The following is a 25,514-nucleotide window of genomic DNA, read 5'->3' on the forward strand; positions in this document are numbered from 1 at the left end:
AACAGTCTGGCCAGTCTTTTATTGTCAACATAATTACAGAACAAAGGCAAATTAACTCAATAATCACAATAATATTAAAAATACAATTTTTAATAACAAACACTTTAATCTGTAGTGCACTTTAAACATCCGCACACCACCATGTTAAAGGCAGTCCACGGACAAACAATCTGCTGAGCTGACGAGGCGTTTCAGAGTCGAGTGTGTTCATCAGGAATTGTACACATGAAGTAAAGGTTGTTGAGGATGTACTCTGGAGCCTAATCCATTAATAGGTTGTTACTTAAAAAAATAAAATAAATAGCAGTTTGCATATTTGTTTTCCCACAACTTTCCTCCTGTCGTTAACTATGGCATGAATTTCATTTTCTTTCCCAACGCACTGCGGTGGCTAATCTAATTAAACAATTGAGAATAAGCCATAGATGTACAAATACATTGTAACTGCTGAAAGAAAAAGTATATCTATAAACTAGGCTAGTGGTTCTGAACCAAATGGGTCCCACGGTAAATCTGAGGGGTAACCAAAACTTAATTTCTCTTTTATTACTGTAAAACACTGGAAACCTTTACCTTTTGCAGTCTCTAAAAATTCTTCATGTAAAACTTAAAAGTAAAAAGAAAAATTACTGCTCAAAACTCATGAGCGGTCACAAGTAGACATGGCTTCAATTTAAAGGAATACGCTTATTCACTTTCTTGCTGCGAAGATCGATACTACTCTCTCATATTTAGCTAGAGGAACTAATGAGCAGCCTGTTAGCTTAGCTTAACCAGTTGCCAGGCAATTTACAGAGATTCCAGGAAATCACTGGTCCTAGCCAAGAAATAGTCAGTACATAAGCCTTAACAAATGAGATATGATATTCATTTGTGAGTTAGCAATGCAAGGCCAGTTTTATACAGAGCAAGGCTAACTGTTTCCCAAAGTTTCCAGTCTCTACTCTAAGCTAAGCTAACTGGCTGCTGTATTGTTTTGAGTATTCTTTTAAGGAGTCACAAGCCAATAAGGCTGGGAATCACTGTAATATACTGATCTGTTGGAAAAGATGTGAAGAATTTCCATCCAAGAGGCGATTAATACATTTTGTTAATGATCTTGCTACACGTTAAGAGTGTGAATATCATCTATTAAAATATGGCTCTTATTTTGGACTGAAACCATTAACAATGTAGTGCACCGCTGATGACAGGTGCTTCATGGAAGAAACAGTAACATTTCCCGGTGAAGGTTTGTGTTCTTAGAAATGAACATTACAAAAACAAAACAAATAGTGACGTCCAAACTCAACCCGCCCAACAGCAGCAGCAGCAGCAACAACGACAGACAGATTCAGTGCAATTAACTACACTCTTGCTATTAATCCAAAACCTAGTACATTAGAAAACAGGCAAGTGCTGATTAGGCTGGTGCAAACCATTTGTGCATGGCTGCATGTACAGCAGGTAGACATGTGTGCACATACAAATACAAGCACTCTTATTCACACAGCTTCTTCTAGTAACCACACACACACACACAAAGCAGCACAAAAATGGAGGATCTGCAGTTTCATTAGCAACACTGACTGTAAAACCCCTTTCTGAAGTCCAGTCCTTCAGTAAATTTAACTTTCCAATGTAACTCCGTCTGCTCCACCAGTATAAGTTCATTGGTCCCAGAGGCACATAAGCCTGACTAAAACAGCTTAAAACAGGACAGTAAGGAGCGGGTAGAAAGAAAGATTAGTTAAATATCTTTAGTATTTTCTAATTAAAATAAAAACCTCAGCACAAAGGGCAGGATTGCGCAAATACAGTGTCTGCACTGAAAACCAGTGAAATCATAAAAGAGAACTAAACTTTTACTTGTCATTTGAATTAAAAAATATATATATATTCCTGCCATTTTAAGTCACAAAAAAAACTAGCTAAGCCAGTAGCCGATAAAATCACCAGAGTTCAAGCAGTTGCCAGAAGCTGCATTGTAAGTAATATCAAACCTGGGTAAAATAGTCCAAGCAAATGTGTCTGATCTACTTCTCAAAGTGTTGACAGCTGATTTCTCCTACAGAACAACCTTTCTGGACTGTGCATCACAGGTGCAGCGCTGCTCAAAAAAGTGAAAACAAAAGAAAAAGAATGACACAAAGAAGAAAAGTGTTCTTACTCCTCTCACAGGCCAGTGAAAAAATTAATTTTAAAACATATTAATGAAACAACGGAGATTGCTGGGTTGTTGAGGTTTTTTTTACTGCCACTAGGAGTCCCCAAAGTCAGAAATTTCCAAATCCTACATTATTATTATGTGCGAGGAAATGTAATTTATAAATTGGTTTAGGAATTAAATATTGAGGATGAACCTATTAAAGAAAAATGTTAAAGAAAAAAAGTTGGAATATAGTTTTAAAGCTGTTCCATTACAGACATTAGAAAATTGCACAGCCTGAGACATTTCTCTGTAAAAGTCACTACATTTTCATGGAAAATCGATTCAGTCTCCTATAAATATGAAGCTGACACAAAGAAACCACCACAATTCACAGAGTTAAGTGCTTGTGTGAAGGGGGCTTAGCTCACACTAAATGCTCCTGACTGTCATGACATTAACACAACTAATGCCCTGATGTAGTAAAACCTTCTCATCTGTCAATTTATTGAGATTCAAAAGATCTGTTTGCAGTGAGTATTGTCACCCAGGTCTGGAACGGAAAGAGGCGGTCAGCCACTACAATCATGGTCGATTTGTGCTCTACTTCGTTTGTCTCCGAGTTTCTTCTGTCCCCAGCACTAGGTCCCGCCTCCCTCGTCTTCTTGTTCCTCCATGTTTTTGCGTGCCATTCTCTCTCTCCGCTCTGCCAGACGCTGACATCGAGGACAGTCTTTACCTGTCCGGAAGCAGCTGCGATGGTAACACGCATGGCATTCTGAAAAGGGGAGAAACGTCACAGAAACAAGGGTCAGTGACACTTTAAAGCGTTTACAACACAAATCAGCTCCATCGCCTAAACCAAACAATGCTGCAGTGTTCACAAATGCTAACCAGTTAGATCAGTTTGCTGACAATGACATGTCAGCCAATCACACTCAGATCTGAGGGAAGGGTGTGAAGAGTATAAAAGACAGACAAGATAAAGGCAGAAGGCAGAAGGCAGGACGAAGCGGGAATGTGAGAAGCTTTTCTGGCAAACACGCCTCACCCTGAACCCGTTCAGACTTATCCCATTCTTCCAAAAGAGGCCACCAGAGTGCTTTAAAACCCTTCAATGTCTTCACTACTCTGCAACAACAGAATCTTGAATGATTTCTACGCCACCCCACCACCACAAAATTTTTTTAATGAAAGATAGATAAAATGACAGGCAACTCAAATTCAAAAACAGTGTTTATTTCATGTTCACATGAAGATGAAGCTTAAATATTAGCAGGCAGATCTGAAATAAAATAAAAGCATAAAGTACACATTCATTCAGACACATGTAGTCACCTTGCATCATAAGACATTCTTCCTTCAACAAAAATCGAAATAAAAAACAAAATGGCTTAAAAACAATCACATGATGAGGCAATCGCATGATGAGGCAGCGCAACAACAAGCATTGTTTCCTCCAAGCTCCATTTAAATGAAACAACACTGCTGATTTCACAGAGGGATCAACTGATTAGCAAAATCAGCTAAATATAGTGTTTGGTTGGAATGAAAACAGACCCCACCACTGGCTCAAGGGGAACATGTGTAACAGATTATTCTTACAGACGTCCAAACTGAAATTCATGACCGACGCAAACTGAAATGTAAACACTTATGAGTGTCACACCACTTTGGTATCATTTGTCATACTGTTTTGTCCCAAGTCAAAAGCCGTACAGAGCTCAGAGCCAATAACAAGAAAATGAAACCACTGACGGCAACTCCAGTGCCAGTCGTCAAGCTTAACACACCAACACCTCCAGAATCAAAACGAAAGAAGCATCCACCACCAAATATCTGCCAAATATCTACCCTCCACCAGTTGTGCAACTGTGCAAACGTCAGAGCCAAAGCCATGAAATGTTTAGTGCAAGGAGCTCAGTGCCAAATGAGAACAGCAGAAGAAGTGTGCAAAATGCTACATACCACCAGACGGTTAAAAGGTTGTAAAAAGTTAGATTAAAGAGGGAGGAAGAACAGAGGTAGGAGTGCCCAAATAACCGTTTACATTCTTACAACATTTAAATACTTAAAGGAATAGTTATTTTGGCATTCAACATTTTGGAAAGCCAAGATGAGAAGGATTGATACGCCCTTTTCACACCAGCTGCTAAATACAGAGTCTAAATATACAGTCAGGAGGAAGTGACTACACCCAGCCAACAAATCGTGCACAAACCCCCATTAAACAACAACATGTAATTTTTACACTTTGTTTTAGTAAAGATTAAACAAACCAGGTACGATATGTTAACTGGTGCTGATTTGGTGCGAATTTTGTTACCACTGGACAGTGCCAGGCTAGCTGTTTCCCCCGTTTCCAGGCTTACGCTAAGCTAAGCTAAGCAGCTCCTGACTCCAGCTGATATTTTCCACATAGACATGACAATCTCCTCATCTGACTCGGCGAGAAAGCAAATTTCCCAAAACTATTCCTTTAATGTTCACTATTTTACACTTTTTACAAGTAATTGTTAAAACATTAATACTGCCAAGATGTTGGTCAAAATCGATAGATAGATAGATAATATTCTATATTGTCAATGTAGTTGCAATTTTGCAGATTATAAAGCTGCTCAATATATGTAAAACATGAGTGGACTAAATAAAACCACTGTAAACCTAGTAAACTCTTTTCACTGTTGCTTGATATGATATGCTTAATCCTGAAGCCCTCTTAACGTTAACTGTCATCAGTCAGTCATTCGTATCTCAAGAAATACGAGCTTCCGTTTTATTCCAGCTATTTAGTGTACTGTAACTTGGCTGATACTGTATAATTATCATCTTGCTCTTACTCTTGTCCTCCCCCTCTCTCAGAACAATAATCTACTTTCTCCATCTCTGCCTTCTGTCCTGCTCTCTTTTTCTGTCCCTTCTCTTATCTTTCTGCCTCTGTATACTCTCCTGGCTTTGCGAGTTTTAAAACCTCTCCAGTTAGTCTCGGTTATGGTGGCTGGCTCTTCCTCCTTAGTATCCATCTCACTTTTTCCATCACTCCCCCTGTTTCTATCACTCTCCCCCTTGCCACCCCCTCTAGTGATAACAGCCCCTTTCACTTCTGTTTTCGCTTCGTCCTCCATCTCTTTTTTTGTGAACCCGGATACCATCCAATGTACCTTCCTCTCTCGTCCTACTTCATCTAGACTTTCCACGCTGCTGCATGTTTCACTGTCACTGCCCCTTCTGTCTCCTTTAGAGATGTTCTTCTTTAGTCTGTCTATGTGAAGAACCTTTAATAAGTTAACTTTGTACCTTCTTGCATGCCCATCTCCCCTTTCCTTACTGTTTGCCATCTTTTTGCTATGTACCTCCCCATATTGACCATTTCCTCCCTCTTCTCCTCTACAACACTTTGTCTCTTTCTCCCTCTCTGACTCTGTACCTCCTGTCATCTCCTGCTCCTCCTTATTGCCTTTACTTCTGGAGAAAGCTTTCACTAGCTTTCCGGGAGTGAAAGCTTGAAATGTTTTCCCTCTTCCCTGCCTCTCTTCTGCTGTGCCCTGATCCACATCTAGCTCTACATCTTCCTCCCCTCCCTCCCCATCTTTCCTGTCTTGGAGGAGGACCCTTGCCAGCCTACGAGGTTTGGAGATCTTCCAGTCTCTCCAGGTAAGTGGAATGGCGAGGCGGGATAAGGGGGCTCTTGAGCCGCCCAACAGCAGAAAGGGCTCACCTTCGCAGCGCTGGCACTTGTTCAGCTGGAAGGGGAAGATGATGTCTTTGTCGTTGCTGCAGAACTCGCACACAAAGCCCTTCGCCTGGCACAGCTGGGAGAAACCGAGGCAAAAGTGACAGAAGGACCAGACATTTGATTAAACTTAAACTGGGGATCTCTGGTTATCTGCTGACATTACAACAGTTTCTGTTGCTGTATGATAGCCCGTTTCAGACTTCATCACTGCGATAAATTAACTCTCCATGTTAAAAGAGAAGACATGGTTATCTTACCACACAGCCAGCTACGTGCGTGGTACCAAGTTTAAGCAGCTCTTTCATCCGGGGAGCCAGATCACCGTTGCGCACAGCAGTGAGGTCATTGATGGAGAAGAGGTGAAGGTCCTCTGTCAGGTGACCTGGCAGGCTGTCAAACAGGTCCAGCAACCTAAAGAACACACAAACACACAAAAAGGTGAGATCCGTCTGCGCAGGGAGCATAATTTTACACACAAATATTTTGAAATTAGTGTGAAACTAAAATAAACAAACGCATCTTACTCTTTAGCAAAGCGACAGGTCTTCAGGAGATTTTTCATGTGAAACAGCTGCACCCTCAAAACCTAACAGAACCATAAAAATGAAGAAAACACCTTGTTACTTTAAGATACACTTTTAATACCTGTTTAATACAGGGTGGAAGGTAACACAAAGGCCAGGTTCAGTTCCCAGTTACAGCATATGGCAGGGGTCGGCAAATAAGTCTGGCATCGGGTCAGTAGGTGGCGGGCCAGAACATGGTCAATTGATTATTTATGATCCATTATTTACTGTGTGCCTTGTTAGCTCAGTCAGTAATGCACAGGACTCCCGTTCAATGGGTTCTGAGATCTGTTTCAGCAATAGCCGCTATTAGGTTTTTTTTGCCGCTATCACATTAATCTGGCCACGGGCCAGATATTATTGCTGGTGGACCAACTTTGGCCCGCGTGCCGCCTATTGCCGACCACTGGCAAATGGGCTGTTAAAGTGTCTCCGTCAGGTAGGTAGGTAAAAGCTTAAAAAACTATTCTGTACCATTTCATCTATCCATGAAAAGGTATGCACATTCTTCCTCTTTTAGCACAATCCTTCCTAATCCCGTCACCTAAATCATCAAGTTGACATAAAATGTGCTCTGAATTGAAAATGTATTAAGTGTGAGCGAAATAAATTTACTCTTATACTATATGGTAGTTATCAACCAAAACTGCAGAGAACATCTTTCACTGCTTTGAAGGGTCTGCTGTATTATTATATTCTAATACTTAAAAAAAAACAAAAACAAAAAAAAGGTACTGTATGTGTGAGACATTCTTATACCACTTCTGGCCACTGAGAAATTTGAGGTTATGTGGTTTGTATCACCTTACTGTTTGCTGTTAAGGGCATAAATGGCTCTATTCATTCTGGTTTCCCACACTGATAATTTGAGTAATTTAAGCAGCAAAACCGGTTCAGGGTCAATAATTTATAATGATACTTTATATTCAGCGAACAATAGTAACAATTTGGTCCCCAGTGGCTTTTTGAAATACATTTTATCTGCTTTTTATGGTGGGATTCCCACTAGTTACTAGTAAAAAGAAACAGCCAATGCCAATGCAACAGTTAATGTCTAATTTCCCATCCCTCTCCTGCCTCACCCTGACAGCCTCCAGAGCTTTGATCTTCTTGTACAGGCCAGTGTTGATGTCGCTGGGGTTGAACAAAGGGTCTCCGGCGATCTTGCTCAGCAGGTCCCGGGCAAAGTTGCTGACATAGTACTTGCTGAAGTCCCACTTCCTCAGCACTCGGGCAGGAACCACCGCCTGGGCATTCTCATGGCAGCACTGGCAGAAGTAACGGCCGAGGTATTCACAGTAACGCAGTCGCTTGATATAATCTGAAGTGGTGACAGGCAGGCAGCAGAAACACAAGCGGGGTAGAGGTAAGAATTTGGAATGATACTGAGTCTGAGAATAAAAACTGAAAGTGCCATAGGAAAACACCAAATTTTGGGCCAGCTGATTAAGCTGGAAAAAAGTCTTGTAGCTGCACAAAAACAAGAACTGAAACTGTAAATGTAAATTGACTTCCTGTGTTTTGATACCGTTTGATTAATGAAACCTGTTCAAATGCACATTAAAAGTGAAATGCTTTGCAACATTTTCAAAGACAACAAAATCATGAAAAATCCTTTTCCTTCATTCTGGGCCTACAGAAGTATTTCTGGTGTTTGCTGTCATACCTGGGTCAATGCGGGTGCCACAGCCAGCGCAGCGGTAGTTCTGTTTAGCCACAACTATCTTCCTCCTGACACGGAAAGAAAACATTTAATCCAACATTCTGTAGGACAAAGAGTGGTCTGATCCTAACCACAAATGACACAAAGACAGCTTGAAGCACCTTACTTTGAAAAAGAAACATTTCAGAACTCAAAACGTGTCACACTACATCTACTTATGTTGGTCTTTTGCTCTGCGTGTGCTCTTGCTGATCTTTGCATTTCAGAAGAAAGTAAAAATAAAGATTTCCAAATTATAACGCAAGATGTTTTTTCCCCCCTTTTTGGCAGCCCTTTTCTGAGCCGTATTTGGTACAGATGCCGAACCAAAGAGGAAAGACTTCAATTTTTGCTGCCTCAACATTGTTATTGTGAGAGGTCTCACATAATGAGATTAAGCCTGTAGGCTTGTTATCAACTCTAAACCAGAAAGGTACAGCCATAATCATTTAAAATCTTGTAGGCTCACTCTGCCAATTCTGTTGTAATGTGCATTTCATTAGCAAAAATAAATATTTAAGCTACGCTCTGTTGTGTGTCTCATGAAAAAGAAAGTCGGGAAGGTCAGGTACAACCCAGTGTGGACTCACTTGGGGGCTGGATGAATGTTGAAGATGATCTGCGGACGGGGCGGAGCCCACTCCAGGTTGCCTCGGACCCGAATCCTCAGCTTGTAGATGTCGGCGTGTTCACCATCATCAGGCGAGATTGGCAGAGAGTCAGGAATGGGCAGCAGCTAGGAGAGAGCAAAGAGGTTGAGTGAGTTCAAAGTAATCGCAGGGAGTGTACTTGCTGAGTGCCATGTGCGGATAACTAGTACTATGTGTAAGCAGGATGTTGCACCTTTTGTGGAGCATCGTGTTCTGGGACCAGCCAGTCGAGCTCCGAGGCTGCAGGAAGCTGCATGCCTTCAAATTGCCTGAGTAAACCCATGGCTACTGACTCAGCTGAGTTAGACTGGAGGAAGGATGGAGAGCTGAAAATACACAAAAGGACAGAATACATTTTAAAAATCCAAGTAAGACATACATAGATGTTTTCTGCCACTAATCCACAGAGCTGACACAAAATCCCCAACATGATTCATATTAGTGCTATTTCTTAGAGGGCGAAGGGAAACAGGACATGGCTGTGTTACTTACATGGAATCTGAGCTGAGAAAGGACCTGCCACTGGAGCATACGCTGCGCTTAATGTCTGCATCTGGAAGATAAAGCAAGAGTGAAATATACAGAGATTTGACCACTTAGGAGCAGTGTACCAGTCCTACACGGTGAAAAAAAAAAGACCTTTTTATCTACCAGCCATACACACTTAAAGATTCGTAATACTTGCATAATGAAATCAAAAATGTTACGATTAGTAGAATTATAAATAACTGTCAGATGGATGAATTTGGATAAACCAGGATGGATGAACCAACAGTTGGCTGGTGGATGGTGTTTTTTTTCACACCACAGGTCAGATGGCACAATTTTCTACAGCTAAGCAGCGGTCAACGTTCTGAGAAGAAATTATTTGACAGACATTTGACAGAGCTGTGATCAGGGGCAAGACAACCTCTCGCTAAAGATACTGAAGTGAAAGACCACATCACAATCAAGCAAGTTTTACATGTAGCAGGTAACATGCAGGAAGGTCACAGAGAGATTCAAAAGATAGATTATTGCTGCCATATTTTCTAGCAACACTCCACAAACAACAGGTAAGCAAAGACCTAAAGCAGCACAGGTTTGGTAGAACAGGAGCCCGCCTGCAAGAATTCTTGGATGATTGTAACAGCTTCTTTTTATCAGTAGATCAACATTCTTGTTTATTCAAATAAAACTAGATTCAGAGCCCTTCTGTCAGCCACAGTTCTTGCATTAAAGAGCTGGATAAGCAAGTTAGTCAGCTGCAGGCTTTAACAAATGGCCTTTGTTGTTTATGTGCAGGAATTGTTTCAATTGGAACGGAAAAACAATAATTAATTAATATGGTATCTGTTCTAGTCTTTATCTTTGAAGGTTAATTTCATAGCAGAGAGTGGTTTTGTTTCATGCAAGGTGGCACACCACTGCTATAAAACATGTCCTGCTACGGCATCTGAGACAAATTTGTGTAAGAGAATTCAGATTTTTTATTTATTTCCATTAGGTTTAAAGATTGTAATTAAGTTCAGGCAAGTGATTTTGTTTAAGGGATGCAATTAAGTATCAATTATTTGGGATTATTTGCCTAGATAGATGCATTCAGTGTTCATTTCACTAATGCAGGAAAGCATAACATTTTATCAGTATTGCATAAATTCCCAAGTACAATCTGGTTTTGTTTGATATATTCTCAAACTAATTAGATGCAGTCATGTTCAGGGTTGTAGAGAAGGCAGCCAACTTTGCTAAGTTATGCCATAAATTGCCACAAAAGAGAACCCTGTTTTTTCCAGAGACAACTAGTATTGGGTTTATTTAAAATTTTAAAAAGAACAAGGTGGAAGGATGTGTGTGTGACAGCAATGACATCTCATTCTCACTGGAGATAATAAATAATGGTGTGGATGAAGATATGAATGAATAAATAAATAATCCCTGTAGTCCCAGTCGCCAGAGGATGCCACTTGTTACTGTAACTCACTCGTCTCTTCCCACGAGCCTCTCAAAACTCGAACAAGAACAGGCACATCTGTCCTACCGCACCTCCTAAACCCTGGAGCACTATGCAACAAGCACCAACACAAACAGCCAAGCGCACAACTCATCTGAGGTGAGGAGGCAGCTGGCTCGACTCCAAACTGAAAAGTTACAGTGTTCCCCACCCTGCCTAATCTGTGTCATCTGAATAACACAGCCACTGAAGTACAACAGCTGTTTTCACTCTTTCAGCAGCTGCATATTATTAGTTTAAAAAGGGAAATCACATAATGGCAGCTGATTATTTGCCTGGAGTAAAAAAGTTTAAAATTTAAATAGTTACAGGATGGCGTTTATTTCCAACTTTCAGTAAGTTTGGTTATGAGCTGAATTCAGGAACTGAACACTGCTATTGTGATTGTTTAGCAGTAGTAAGTACACTGATGTTTGGTAGTTTGCACATTAGCACAGCACCAGTACTGGCTGCAATGTGTTGTTCCCGTCTTTTGTCCACCATACTAATGACTTCTGTCCAAAAACATACAAACGTACATATTTCCATTTTTTCAAACACTATTTTTTGGCCAATGGGCGTTAAGAATAGTAAATCAACCCAAAATGAATGTTAGTAAAAAAAGATATATTATATATAGGGTTGTTTTTTTTATGTCATAAAAAGTCATGGCTTTGTGAAAACAGTTTCTATAGTACTTTGCCTATCATTTTAGCACTTGTACTGGTACTGCAAAGTGAAAGCTCTCAATCTGGATATATACTAAAAAATAAGAATTACAGTATTTACAGCCTATAAGTGTTTAAAAAAAAAGTGGTTGATGTTTATTCCTAAAGTGTCTTTCACTTACACTGGAAGATTTTTACAGAGACAAAAAATAAGCTATAAATCGTTAAAGGGAAGAGTAAATGTTGAAGTGTCACCCAGTTTCGCAGGAGGGAAAAGGCAGAAATTCTCAGTTTGGAGTGGAGCCATGAGCTTCCCCTCACCACCACAGTAAACAGTCTGTGTGTAGCGGTGGAGCCTCGCCCCCCGCGTCCAGCCTGCAGATACCTGAGAAGAGGGAGGCGAGTGACAGGGAGAGGCCGTTCTGAGACACCGCCAGCAGGGACTGACCCTCACAGCCATCTGAGAGACAGAAACTAACACTCAGCAGAACCGTCACCACGAGCACGAACATTTTCAGCGCTCCACAGAGCTGTGTGTCAGTGTCACAGGCAAACAATATAGTGTGCTGCCTTGATACAATACATGTGATGTCATGCAGTTATACAGCCCCGAGATCCAACAAAGTCTTTATGCTTGCGCTGCAGTACTGATGAGTACACACAAACACAGTCAAACACATTAAAGTACATGCACGTATGAAATCCCACAATCCATGTTAACAGTATTAAAGCAATACATGTTCAGATATTACTACGTGGTGGTGATTACTATGTTGTCTCTTTTTGTCACACAAAACAGCAACTGACATCTATTCAATCCGATCACATTATCATGACCACATTCTAGACATGACGGCTCACGTGACTGTAGGTAGGTCTGCATAAATAGTAAAAACATTTTACAGTCACAAACATTATGACCTTTGTACTCTGAATTCCATGTTTATAGCCCATGATAAAACATGAATATAAAGGAAGTGTGGCAGGGATGGAAATTAACACCCGCCGCCCGTCAAATGCGGGTGGATTTTCCGTTTGGCCACCAAATGTTGGAAGGCTACTCACCACATTTGCGGGTAAATTTATTCAGCATATAATTAACAGCGGACACGCGTTCTTGTTTGTTGTGTGTCACAATTAAATTGGTCCCCGATGTACCAAGGGATCTAAAATCATGTAAGACACGTATTAGAGGCTTTACTTGTGTTTGATTGGAGTAGATTTGTAAGGGGTGGGTGTTAGGGGACAGAACGGCGCGGAAAGAATATTCGCATTTATGTTGTGTGTGTCACCAACTTTCCCTACTCAGAGGCAGATAAAATCTGCTCCATACCTTTCATAAAGTGCAGCGAGCCAGCAGATTGACACAATACCCCCGTGAAATAAGGCAGTGTGAAAGCTGCTAGTCTTAGGAGCTAATGACAAAAGTTGTACTAGGAGTGTTTTTAGCTGGGTAGTTGGCGGTCCAGTTTGGTGTCTGACACACTGTCAGATCTTCTAATGGTCCTGCTGTCCTCCCCAGAGATCAAGAAGATTGATCCATTGGCTGTATAAAAAAATAAAATGTTGATCGCACAAAAGCTGTGATGCCAGAACCAGGACTCCAGAAGAGGGTGATTGTAGAAAGTGAGCAGTCTGATGAGGAGGTTTCAGTTGAATGATAAAGCATGATTAAGAGTGAGCAGTGATGATATTTAAGTTGAATGATTAATAAGCATCTTGTAAGTTCAGAAAACACTTTACTGTTATGTTTTAAGTACATTTAATAGCAATAATATAATTTTGCTTCAAATGTCACTCTGGCCTCTTCTTTAAGTTTGTAACACAAAAGGCAATTTATTATTTCAGCTGATAAAAATATGTTTGGTCAGTGAATGTTTTCATCTACCAGCCACCTTGGCAGGTGAGCTAAAAAGTTAATTTCCACCCCTGAAGTGTGGTCATGAGATTATGAATTATGACTGGAACGGAAACAAACCCATTCACAAAGACATATGATTCTTCAGAGGCTTTGCATACATTTTATATACAAAAAAAAAAAATACTATTCCCATGGTAGATGTGAATATTTTGATTAAAGGTTCAAGCTGACAGCAGCTGGAAGGTAGGACTGCATCATTATATCACTCTGTAGCCTGTTCATCATCAAGTTAACAGATGATAGCTGAACTGACAGATACCCAAAATGTGCAGTCATGTGCCTGGATGTTGGTCTCACTGATTAGCGATAGTGAACTCAAAAAAAATAAATTAAATAAATACAGACATCAAATTCCTTTTGTGTTATTTTCTTCCTGTGTTAATCTTTCCTAGTGTTCCCTCATTCCCTCTCTCTACCTCGTAGTTCGCACTCCTCCACCTCCTCAGCCGAGCCGGAGTCAGAAAGGCCCTGGCAGGAGTCCTGAGAGCTCCTCCTGGAGCCTCCGCTGTCTGTCGAGTTGAAAACTGCAGGTGAGGAAGGAGATGAGAAACAAAAAACTTTTGTTTTTTTCTGATACTATGTAGCAGTGAGGCTAATTTACTCAGCAAGATGAAAAACTTCAGACTCAAATCGGTGAAATACATGAAGATGTAGGGTTGGGCGATGTGTACAAAATTTCCATCGGACGATGTCTACAATGAAACATCGTGACAGACGATGTCATCAGGTGCACGCGCACGGGCAGCAGTCATCTTATGTGCATGTGTTCTCGCACAGACTTCACGCGCTAAAAAATTGGTATACTATGTACTTACCTTACAAGTCGCGGTGGATATTTTACGCACGGACCAGATAAAGCAGTAGTGAACACACAGAGTGCAGATATTGGTTTCAGTTTGATAGGCTACGTCATTAATAAGCTGACCTGCTGCTCAACAGCTGCTGTAGTGCTTATTAAAGAATAAAGTACATTTGGCAAAGTTACTGAGATGCAACAACTAATGTCTCATTATTAAAAAGGCCCTTAATCAGTAAATAATAATCAACTAACAATTTCTTAGTCAATGAAGAATATATGGAAAAGGCTGCATCACCCTCTATCCATACAGGTGACTACTTTTCAATTTTCCGGCTCCCCACTGCTAACGTTGCCTTACTGTGCTGGGAGGTTGCGCAGGGCGGCGGGCGGCTGCGTCGGATCTGCTGCCTCCGCAGGCGGATCTTCTGTTTGAGCTGCTGAATCTCACAGTCGCTGTCGCCTTCCTCCTCGCGCTCCTCCTCCTCACGCCGCAGGTTGTACTTCATCAGCTCGATGGCAGCAATAAGGGACTCTGAAATGCTGAAATGAGCGTTCTCCTACAGAGCACAGACAAAATCAGAGACGGATCTTTTCACTCATGCAACATATCAACATCATACTTTCTAAACCTTAATTTATCATAGGTTTTGTAGAATTTTAGTACTAAATTCGTTTAAATAAAATATGCATTTTTACTTTATTTTACTTTTAACTGCACCAATTTGTATGAAAATTGTCGATAATCAGAGTTTGATGATTGATCAATCAGTACCAGCACTAGTGAAAATTAGAGAAGCAGTTAAAATGGACCACACCCTGACCTTTTCAAGGTCAGCACAGCTGCCAAAGTCCTGCTCTGACAAGTAGCTGATGAGGCTCTGACCCTCTGACGGCTTCCTGAACATCCCATCTGGAATGCTTCTGTATGGACAACCATCTGAAGAGACAAAAACATATCCGCAGAAAATGCATGACAAGAATACACAAAACAGAAAAGGAATTGTTTTGTCTTCACTTAAGTGTCTTAATGTATTCTATAGCTTTAAAATTAAATGTCTGGTCTCAAAACACCTGTTATATAATAAAATGCTTTGTACTTGCCAAAAGCCAACTGCATTCTATCAAAATATTTTATTGTCTAAACCATAAATCCCAGATGATAAGCTGAACTTTACTATAAATAGTCCAGCCAATAAAATATCTCCCTTTCTGTGACCTTCTTGCTCAGGTGCAGAACGTCACATTTATGAATCAGCTGACGCACTCGCTACATTCACATCCAGGAACTAAAAACTCCTTCAGAATTCTCCTTCAAGAAACATTTCATGTCAGTTTTTCAGTCCAACTTGCTTCCACATTTAAGTTTGAGGTATACTTTCTTTGGCTCATGTCTTCCTTAAAACTTCTAACAATCACAGGATAAGAGCAAAGTTTGTACAACAGTAGCTACAACATAACTGTAAAAGAGCAGTTTTAAGTATTGCAAAGACAAAATAAGAAAACTCACAAGACTCCATGTAGAGGGAACTGGCAGTGCTGGCATCACTGCGCTGAGGTGAGAAAGGGCCGCTGTAGTCCTTCATACAGCCGTCTACTGCTGATTCTAAGAAACAAGTGGTCCATGTTAGAGGCCTCTTATCACCTAAACGCCAGAGTCGCTGAATATTTTAAAATGAATGGGAACATGCGACTTAATTCATACACAAAGCAGGTTAAAGGCTGTTTTGATTTTATCATTGTCTTTGTGTCAAACAATCAATAAAATCTATGGAGATGGTTCATTTATTGCATGCAGAAACAAAAGCATGACTGCTGACCTTTTCAGAAAGAAATATCTGATACAGAAGTGATACACTTCTATGTATAATTGGGTAGAGAAGAGTGTTTCAGTTCTTCTTAAATTACTTGAGGAAATAAGCTTAGTATATTGCAATACACTATACCGCTGTTATTTACAGTATGCCTGCATCCTGTACATGTCACAAATACAGGAAACACCTGCTTAGCCTCACCTTTGAGAATTATACTTTTTGGTAATAGGGAAAATTAATCTGAAAACCCAAAATGACAATGCTATCAGGACATCACTAGCATAACTGTGATGAAATTAACACATTTACACACAATTTATATCTATAACTTCTATGATACTTTCAATAAAACAGAGATAGGTTGTAAAAAAATAAAACAAATAAAATAAAAAAAAGGTGTGCATGAACAATAACTAACAACAATAAAAAGGGGTCACTCATGTCCTGATCGCATCAATTTGACCCAAGTGACACAAACTAAAACGAGTTTAAACAAGAACATCAAACACCAAATGCACATATCATGAGCTGAAGGCAAGACTTTAAATGAGAGGGATGGAGAGAGTTCATCGGCATGCAGAGGGAAAAGAAACAGAAAGAGGGGTGGGAGGAGTCAAGTGATGGAGCACAGTGGAACTGCGCTGCCAACCTGCTACCGGATCTTCTATTATTATGGTGATTTTTCGGTGGCCCCCTCCTTCGCACAAACAGTAAAAAGAGAGAGAAGAGAGAGATAGAGCAGAAGGAGAGAAAGTTACCGCAACCCAAGAAGGGGAAACACTGAGCTAAGAGAAAAGAGTGTTAATTCCAAATCATTTAAAACCATCAGACAGGAAGTGGGTCCCTTTCCGAGCAAGAAGCTGTCCTAGCCAAATCTCACAGAGCTGCCACTAAACACAGACTACGCATCACATTAAAGGAATTATATTCTGGAAAGTATTCAAATTTAAACCCAAACCCCCCCCCCCCAAAAAAAAAACATGCAACCAAAACCAGCCGACTGCAGCTGATCATGACAAGTACAGCAAACCGTCATATGGTTTAATCTGTGAACATGCAGCGCTAAGCAATTTGTCACTGCATTGACGAAAAAATATACTAGCTAAAAAGCGTTTAAATCTGAAGTTCAGACACATTTATACAAAACACTAAGTCTTCAAAAAAAAAAATAAAGTTACAGGTTTTATTTCAATTAACTCTTCTAATTCAATACAACATAACTTACATACAAATAGATGGAGGATCCCCAGTTATTGTCATATGAGATCCCTCAACGCTGACTTACCATTCCTGAGTTTCTGATTGACCCCTGTGTCAGAAAACGAGCGTGTGTGTCCTCGGGACCCTCGGCCCGGCCCCCTCTGGCCCTCTGAGAAAGATGAGCGTCTGGGTGGGGGCCGAGCCAGGGAACACTGTGGCACGGACTGGTCCTGTGTCACGTCCTGCTCACTGCTGAGGGTAGAGCTTCTGGAGTCACACCGACTACGTTGCCCCAGGTTACCAATGGCCAGGTACTCCGGACCATCGTCCACGTCATAGTCGCCGTCACCAGAGTCCACGGCATCAGCCTGAAGGGAGGTGGCCGGGGGGGACTGTGTGATGGAGACGCAAGGGGCCGAGACGGGGCCAGGAGTGGGCGTCACACCTGGCTCGCTCTCTTCTGGCCTGGACACACACACCCAGGGAGCTCCCAGGCTGCTGCCTGGAGAGGTAGTGTCTGCAACAGAACAGGCATGAGGAAGGTGAGATGGATAGAGACGCAATCTTTTACAAAAACTAAAAAAATAATAATAATTAAGCTCACAGGCCTGCTTCTCACTTTGCCGATGTGGAATGGACAACGGTTTTTTTTAATCCAAAAAAGTAACAATGTTAAAATATGTTCAGGAAAACCGTTTTGTTGAGCACAGTCAGTGCAGGACATTTGGTGTTGGAGGCTGTATCAGCACATTCTTCAATAAGTGACCATCAGGTCTGTGTATGGTTACGTCAGTCAGTCTATCCACATTCACATACGAACTGTAGTGCATTCAGTGCTAAATTTCTGTTCCTAAATCAAATACTTCCTACCCTTATTTTCCCAAGAAACTAAGTCATTTCAGTATTTGATGTGAATCTTTTCGTAAAAGTAGTGAAGATCAGCTGTCGGCTGACACGGAGTTATTATTACAGCACATTTAGTTGAGCTTTAGGAGAACTTTCAATGAGATACATATGATTCAGCTGAATCAGAAGAAACTCCACATTAAAAGCATAAAATGGACAAATAAAAAATACTAGACTTCTCCTCACTTGTGCTGTTGCTGTTTTGGGATTCGACTCCCGTTGTGTGCCCAGAGCTGTGGCTGGTGGTAACTGCTTCTCGGAGGGAGCAGTTGGAGGTGGTGAGTCTACGATTTAGAGATTCTCCTCTGGGAGCCAAGTCAGCACTCCTCCAAGCCCCTCCAGCCCCTGGCAACACACACAGGCTCTGGCTCTTCAACAGGCCCAGACATGATGGGCCCTTCAGAGGAGACAGCTGGGGGGGGGGAATAGAAATGTTTTGCCATTAAACAACCCACAAATCTATAGATTTTAAGGTGATAAATACACATTTGTGCAAACAAATGTCAGTAACATCATTTAATGAACCAAAAATTCAAAACATTCATGAACAAGATTAATAACAAAATGATGATATATGAATGCAACAAAGTAGACAAACTTTATTAAAGTTATTTCACAAGACCTACCCCGACAGTGTCTATTTGGGCCAACAGTTTGGGGTTATTTTGCTCCACAGCTTCAAGACACTGGAACATGGCGGTCACATGGGGCTCGCTCAGCAGAAAGGCATCATCTGAAAGGCCCGAGACAAACGACAAAGAGAGGTATGAAGATAAGCTATAGAGAGATAATGAATTAGTGAGTGAAGACACAAAGAGAAAAATCAAAAGAGGACAGAAGGTCATATGGACTGACAGTAACAGACAATGAGGGAGTACTTTCATCTGCTCCTTATTTTAGTTTACACTTCACACCAGTGTCTTCTAGATTAAACTGGCCCATTAACATCGAACTCACCGTTGTAGTATTTACGTGTGTGTCCCAGGTGCCGGAGCAGAGGTCTGAGCTGAGTCGACAGCCTGTGGACCTGTAAGCTGTGTAGCAGCCAGCGCTCAGCCTTGTAGCTTTCACCGACGCCCTGCATCCCACTGCTCAGTACTGGCTCCAAGTGACTGAACTGAGGGCGGACAAATGGAGGAGAAATGTGAAGTGGAACCATATTGTGAGGGGAGAGGTAGACGGGAAAGCAGCTGGCAGGGGTGCAAAGAGTAAACATGTAAATCCGCTGTAAATTTTTAGCATATCACTGCACAAACAATGCAACTTTAATTTTTTATTTTTTTTTTAATATTCACAATTTTATATATTTAGTGTGTATTGTTATGCACCAAGTCACCTAAGCAAATTCCTTGTTTGTGTCTATCTGCTTGTCAATAAAGCTAATTCTGAATAGCAGAGAGCCAAACGGTATTCATCTGATTATAAAGTACACATTTTAATTGGTTTTTTTGGAAACACTGAAACTAATAAAATGTCCTCATTTGTTCCTTTTTTCGTCCAAACTATTAGACAGCCAGTACCCATGGGATATTGTTCCTTAGATTTCCTTGGTTAGCACAGCCGTTATTCTATTTACTCCAAACATACCGCTGTTTGTTTGACAGAGACAGGTCTGGCATGTTGTAATGCAGATGATAGGCTTAACAGTCTAAACAGGGAAGGCAATGAGTGGAATGAGGGGTGATAAAAAAAAAACCTGTCAGCATAAAACTAGGACAGGGCAGACAAGACATCAACAACCAATCGTCACATGATGATTACATCATGGCTGAGCACACTGTAAGCCCTGCTATTCAACTGAAAGAGGTGACCGAGGGTTTAAGAGTGACTGTTCCTCAAAACACACCGCAACACAAACCATAGGTTATCCAGGAAGGGTAGTGTCTCTGCTGAGGGCACTGAACTGTGTCAGGTATTTGCTGACTTTGCATGCAACAAACATTGCACATTACAACTTTACAAAAGCAGCCAAGCAGCAGGCGCTTAAATTTGCCATCTAGTTTCACTGTCCAACAAGAAAAGCAATTTATCAGCTAATTGAGGATAAGATCCCTGTCAAAGCGGCTTGTGGGGCAAACTAACAAATCTGCTATTAAAAAATATTGATCAGGATATGGATAATACACATTGATAACTTTGCAGCCTGGCTACTATTCTTTCACAAGTAATCACCAGCAATTTATTCTCTCACAAATGTTCCAAATGTAGGGTGTGCATATCAGGGTGAATAAAATGCAGAAGCACATGTGTGACTATGAATTACAGAACCTGAGAGATAACAGCCAGCCCTGGACCGCTGAACAATTCCACAACAAGATGGCTCATGATTAGGAGATCAATAAAACGACTGTGTAAAAAGAACCCTGATAAAATCCACAGTAGACACCTGTAGTGACACTTTCAAAAAGTAATCAATGGTTCATCACAGTCAGCTTTGCAAATCCAGTCAATGATTTATATTTCCTTTCTGCTCAAGAGCGACACTAGGGATGCTACAGTACTAATTATGTTGTTGTAATTACATTTGACCATGCTCACACTCAAGATTTAAGTCTTATCCGTAAAGCTGTAATTGCTGATTCAGATTGCTAAATAGTGACTATTATTTCTTCAGTTGGTTGGAACCTGCCTGAAACTATGGATAGTGCCATAAATCAAATTTTCTTGTTACCATATTACCAACCTTTTCTAGGTAAATAACTGTAATGCAAAGTAAGTTCACAATCTGAAAGTTCTATGTAAGTCTACCTTATACTGTATATGAGTTAAATCTGTAGGAGAAATACACATAGCCTAGAGCAAGGTAGCAATGTTTAGGCCTATGTCCACATGAACCTGCCTCCTATTGCAAATTTAAATGATTTGTGTGCCGACTAAACTTGAAAATATTCACACTGTGCATGTGGCGGGCAGTGACCATACCTGTTCAACGTGCGAGGCTAGTTGGGGGCTGATGTAGCGAACACACCACACAAATGGCCAGTAGTCTCTCTGCTTGTAGTACACCTGCAACACAAAGCCAGCGGTTAGCGTGACCCAGTTATACAGAATTCCAGCTTGAATAAACACAATAAGCCATTATTAAAATAAAGTGAGTTCATTGACCTATTCTGCAGTTTGTTGTCCAGTACTGGGTTATGGGACACACTTTGAATAAATGACTCCTTCATGTTCAAACATATGTTGTTTGACCAGCCATTCAGACCTGACGGTCAACATTTCATTAATGCTTTAACTTTAACGTACGAGTCTGTCAGAGCTGGATGGAGCTCGAACAGAAAGTGATCTGCTATCTGTTTACAGATCGGACAGAAAACAAAAACAGAGGGGTATCAGTTAGATCTCTTGAGTTCGGACCTGCTCGTTCTTCAGTCCATGGCTCAGGATGTTGTTCATGTCCTTGTGGAGCCGCTGCAGGCCGCCGTAACGTGACCACACGTTGGGGTTGTTGGTAGACACGAGACCCTCCACCGTGGTCTTCAGGCTGGACAGTAGCTTCCAGAGCTCCCTCCTGTAGAGAAAACAGGGCAGCAGGAAGGAGTGAGGCAGGGTGAGAGAGGAAGTTTAGGAATGAGGAAGGAGGTGAAGAAGTGCTGGCGTTAGCATTGTTGTAGCTTAAATCACTAATCAGATGAACAAAAACACCCAAAATGTAAAACTGAGTCTTCAGCATTTTAGTTACAATAACATTGCTTAACTATGAACTCAGTGACTAACAGGGAGTTCTGAGCATCAGTTAATACCAGATCACCACAGCTTGACCTTAACAGATATAAATAGATGCTGCCTCCCTATAAACAAAATGTGTACAAGAGCCCAAGTCTTAAGTGCCTGTTAGCTATTTTCATGATCCCATATTATTCTTACTTATTTTGCATAAAGATGAGCACAGAGCTCTGATGATGCATTTTAATTAGAAGCTTTAAAGATGTTTTTTTCTGCAAAAAGGGACCTTTAAATAGTCTCTATGTCGAAATCCTATATTACAAACCACACATAATGGTTGATATGGATTTCAACGGGGTTAAACCATATCTTTAGGATACAGTCATGGAAAACTGCTGCTCCTAAAGTGTTCAAATACAAAACAAAATTATATCCGGTCACACACATACTGGCTCAAATCCAGAACTTCAACTTTTCTTTTTTTTTTTGGAAGTCAGCAGTGAAACTGAATGCTATTGAGAACTAGTCACATAACTACACCAGCGGTGCTAAAGATCTGCTGTCAGACGGTACCAATGCTTGAGGTGGTATTTGAGTATAGGACAATTTAACTGGTCTTCTGCTGCTTCTGCTTATATACTACACTAGACTTTAGCACTTGATGTGTGCTTAAATGTATTATAAGATTTAAGAATCATCCCCCAATTTTTATTTAGGTTATCTATACGTGCCCAGATTTGTTTTGTCAGCTGTTACACTCTATTTTATGCAAGATAGAGTACATGACTGCATTGTCTAATCAAAGTGAATAACCCACATTTGCAAAAAAAATTCTTCCTTTACAAAACTCGTCATCTCAGACAAAGACAACAGAGAAGTGATGTGGAGAATGCTGAAAAGTAAAGGCTATGAAAACTATGAATAGCACATTTATGAACACAACAAGTCTTGTTTCATATAAATCAGCAGTGCTGAGCAGCAGCATCACGAGTTCGGCTAACTAACTAATCAAATCACATCATGAAACATGGAAAGAGGGAGGCTCTATGTTAGAGAACATTCTCCACAGACTGCAGAGATTGATGCATTTATCCAACAAGCCAAATATATGTGGCATTTATTGTGTGTGTGTTGGTTGGACATCATGGAGCTAAATTCTACAAGGCTCAGAGAGGTTGTTGAGGTTGAGGATTACTTTCTCTCTGTTTCGTGTGTGTGTGTGTGTTGTGCTACAGAAGCACAATTGGTTTAATACTTAAACAAATCAAAGTTATCTTGGTATACTCTACTCCATCTATCAATTACTGTAAATGGCTAGGTCCAACTTTACCTTAATGCTCTAACAACGTAATTTTAGCGTCTCTTACAACTTCTACACCACAACCAGCTAACATACACCTCACCGAATTGATTTGACAGCTAGCGTTAGCTGTTAGCGCAACATACCGTAACTATGACATAGCTAACAGCACTATTACCATTATCTTGTAAATGCCCTAACGGTTAGCTAACAAATGTACCAATTTCTTTAATGCAACCAAACTTTGAGGTTGACAAGCCTCGCAGCTCATGCCGTTTGCTCGAGTTGTCAAACCTTGACATATCATGTTAGCCTCGCCTAGCCTAGCTTTGAGCTGGCACTCCAGCGTCGCTAACGTTAATCCACCAGTGTTCAGCTAGCTAGCTACCTAACATTATGGCTCAGTTTAAGTGAGTTGGCGCTCTAAAGATTAATGCTGATCGTCTTTGTTTAAATATCGAGTAGGTTCTTGGTGATGCATTTTCTAATTTTGTTGTTTACGTTATATAACCACAGTCACTTAGCAAAGTTAGCCGGATAATGTCAACTAGCCCAGCGCAGGCTGTCACTCACCTGCGCTCCTCCGCCTCTCCCTCAGCCGAGATCTCCATGTCATCCGGCCGGAATCGAGTGCCGTACAATGCTGCCAGCTTCCCGGATAACTCCCTGTCGTGTTTTGTACAACGGAGTTTCACCCCAGCAGTAAGGTAGCTTGAATTAACCGGACTTCCAGTCTTCAGCCATGTCAGCCCTGCCTGTCCGAGCTGTGAATGAAAACAGCGGAGGCCGCATATCATCAGCGAGTGGGCGGTGGTGTTGTCCCTCCTTCGTCTTCTTCATCGAGGTTTAACCGCAGCTGGCTTCCTTAGTGTTGTATTACTGCCATCTTGTGGAGTTAGTTACCTTCTACACTTCCAGAAAACTTCAACACTTCTCCTGTTATCCCTCATAGATATCCATAATAAAGGCTAGATGTCTCATCCGCGCTGCTGGCCAATGGAGGTCGACGTCAGCACCTGGCGGCCATCTTGTCACAGGCCGCTCGCTCACTCGTAACATTGTGTTAAGGTGCATTTACTTTTTAAATAACCATAACTTCCTCAATTTTCTACCGATTTTCAAACGGTTTGGTTTGTTATAAACGTCAGAGATGTAGTTATGACACCGCACACATAATTATAACCATGGACTGTCATATGAAAATAACATTGAACAGAACAGATAGGTGCAATGAATATACACACGCAGAAGGTATTTATGTTAAATCAATATATAGACTACTAAAATCAGTGTACAGAATGGCAACATGAGATTATATATATATATTTTAGAGCTGTCAAACGATTAATCGCATCCAAAATAAAAGTTTGTTTACATAATATTTGTGTGTGTACAGTGTATAATTATTTTAATATATAAATACACACACATGCATGTGTATTTAAGAAATATTTGCATCTATATACTGTATATAGACTCAATGTATATATAATTTATATTTTATATAAATATAAACATTTTATATAAAAATAACACATTTTTCTTAAATATATACATGTGTGTGCATTTTTTTTTATTTTGGAAGCGAATAATCGTTTGACAGCCCTAATATATATATATATATATATATATATATATATATAATATTACTATTATAATAAAATAATTTGAATTACATGTTTATTTTAACTTCTTCAGGGTTGGGACATTTTCTCGGCTTTTCTCCCCGACATTGCACTGTGCCTACTTCAGAGATCACTGTTCCCACCTAATTTTGCATACCATCAAATGCCTGACCTCTTTAGAAAGCTGAGATCCTGTAGTTTCTTAGGATAATTGTGTGAAGTACTGGCACAGAGTTATAGAGGCTAGAATATTGTTTTTTCTTTCTGCCGGATAACAAGCATCTCTGAACTGACCACATTTCAGCCCTCTAGGTCACTTGATATGACTTTAGAAACACAACTGAGCCCTAGCACCAGGTCTTGTGAAGCCGTGTGCAAAGGCAGATCAATATAGAATGAAATATGAGTACTTTTGACCATTATTTGCCAAGGTATGCTCATGCGTTTTTTAAAATGCCCTATGGAAACTCCCCATTGGACTTGTGGTTACTCAAAATGCATACTGACAAAAAAAGGCTTACTATGTGGCAACCTCTTGGTGTAGAAACATAATCCTGGTCTCAAATGAAAGGTAACACTGAAGTTTCATGTAGACTATTTGGATTGTATATCAGGGGTTCTGATATAGAATGACTACACAAAATATGGAATAATTACACAAAAGTCTCTATTTTTAAATATTATAAAAGTGACATTTATTTGCAATAAAAAAAGTAGGTACAAGATTCCCCTTTACAAATATACACAATCCCCACCCTGTAGAGAGAACTACACTACTGTGGAGGTATACACATGGAAGACAGAGATTTAAAAAATGACCCAAAAAACATAGCTTGGGCTAATGCCCTTTGAAAAGCCAAAATA

General features: G+C 40.5%; 1 protein-coding gene across 2 annotated transcripts; it reads right to left on the reverse strand.

Annotated features, from left to right (window-relative positions):
* On the reverse strand, positions 1 to 23,876 carry rubcn (rubicon autophagy regulator). 2 transcript variants are annotated; one of them, XM_038715675.1, is made up of 21 exons: positions 23,599 to 23,876; positions 21,417 to 21,570; positions 20,982 to 21,065; positions 19,017 to 19,176; positions 18,686 to 18,792; positions 18,246 to 18,471; positions 17,239 to 17,670; positions 15,650 to 15,745; positions 14,964 to 15,079; positions 14,501 to 14,699; positions 13,760 to 13,867; positions 11,808 to 11,882; positions 9,275 to 9,335; positions 8,976 to 9,108; positions 8,723 to 8,868; positions 8,097 to 8,161; positions 7,513 to 7,751; positions 6,389 to 6,450; positions 6,122 to 6,275; positions 5,847 to 5,940; positions 1 to 2,906 (listed from the first exon to the last, which is right to left on the reverse strand). In XM_038715675.1, exons 1-21 carry the CDS (start codon positions 23,820 to 23,822, stop codon positions 2,770 to 2,772), a joined length of 3,072 nt encoding a protein of 1,023 aa, XP_038571603.1. In that variant the 5' UTR covers positions 23,823 to 23,876; the 3' UTR covers positions 1 to 2,769. The 2 variants fall into 2 exon arrangements, with proteins under 2 accessions (XP_038571603.1, XP_038571604.1); XM_038715676.1 differs by lacking the exon at positions 11,808 to 11,882 and having other exon boundaries at positions 23,599 to 23,869.
* Between the last annotated feature and the right edge of the window lie 1,638 nt (positions 23,877 to 25,514).

This window comes from Micropterus salmoides, unplaced genomic scaffold (assembly GCF_014851395.1).
Source record: "Micropterus salmoides isolate LMB-PRFRI ecotype aquatic unplaced genomic scaffold, ASM1485139v1 Ms_hic_scaffold_13, whole genome shotgun sequence".
Classification (NCBI taxonomy): Eukaryota; Metazoa; Chordata; class Actinopteri; order Centrarchiformes; family Centrarchidae; genus Micropterus; species Micropterus salmoides.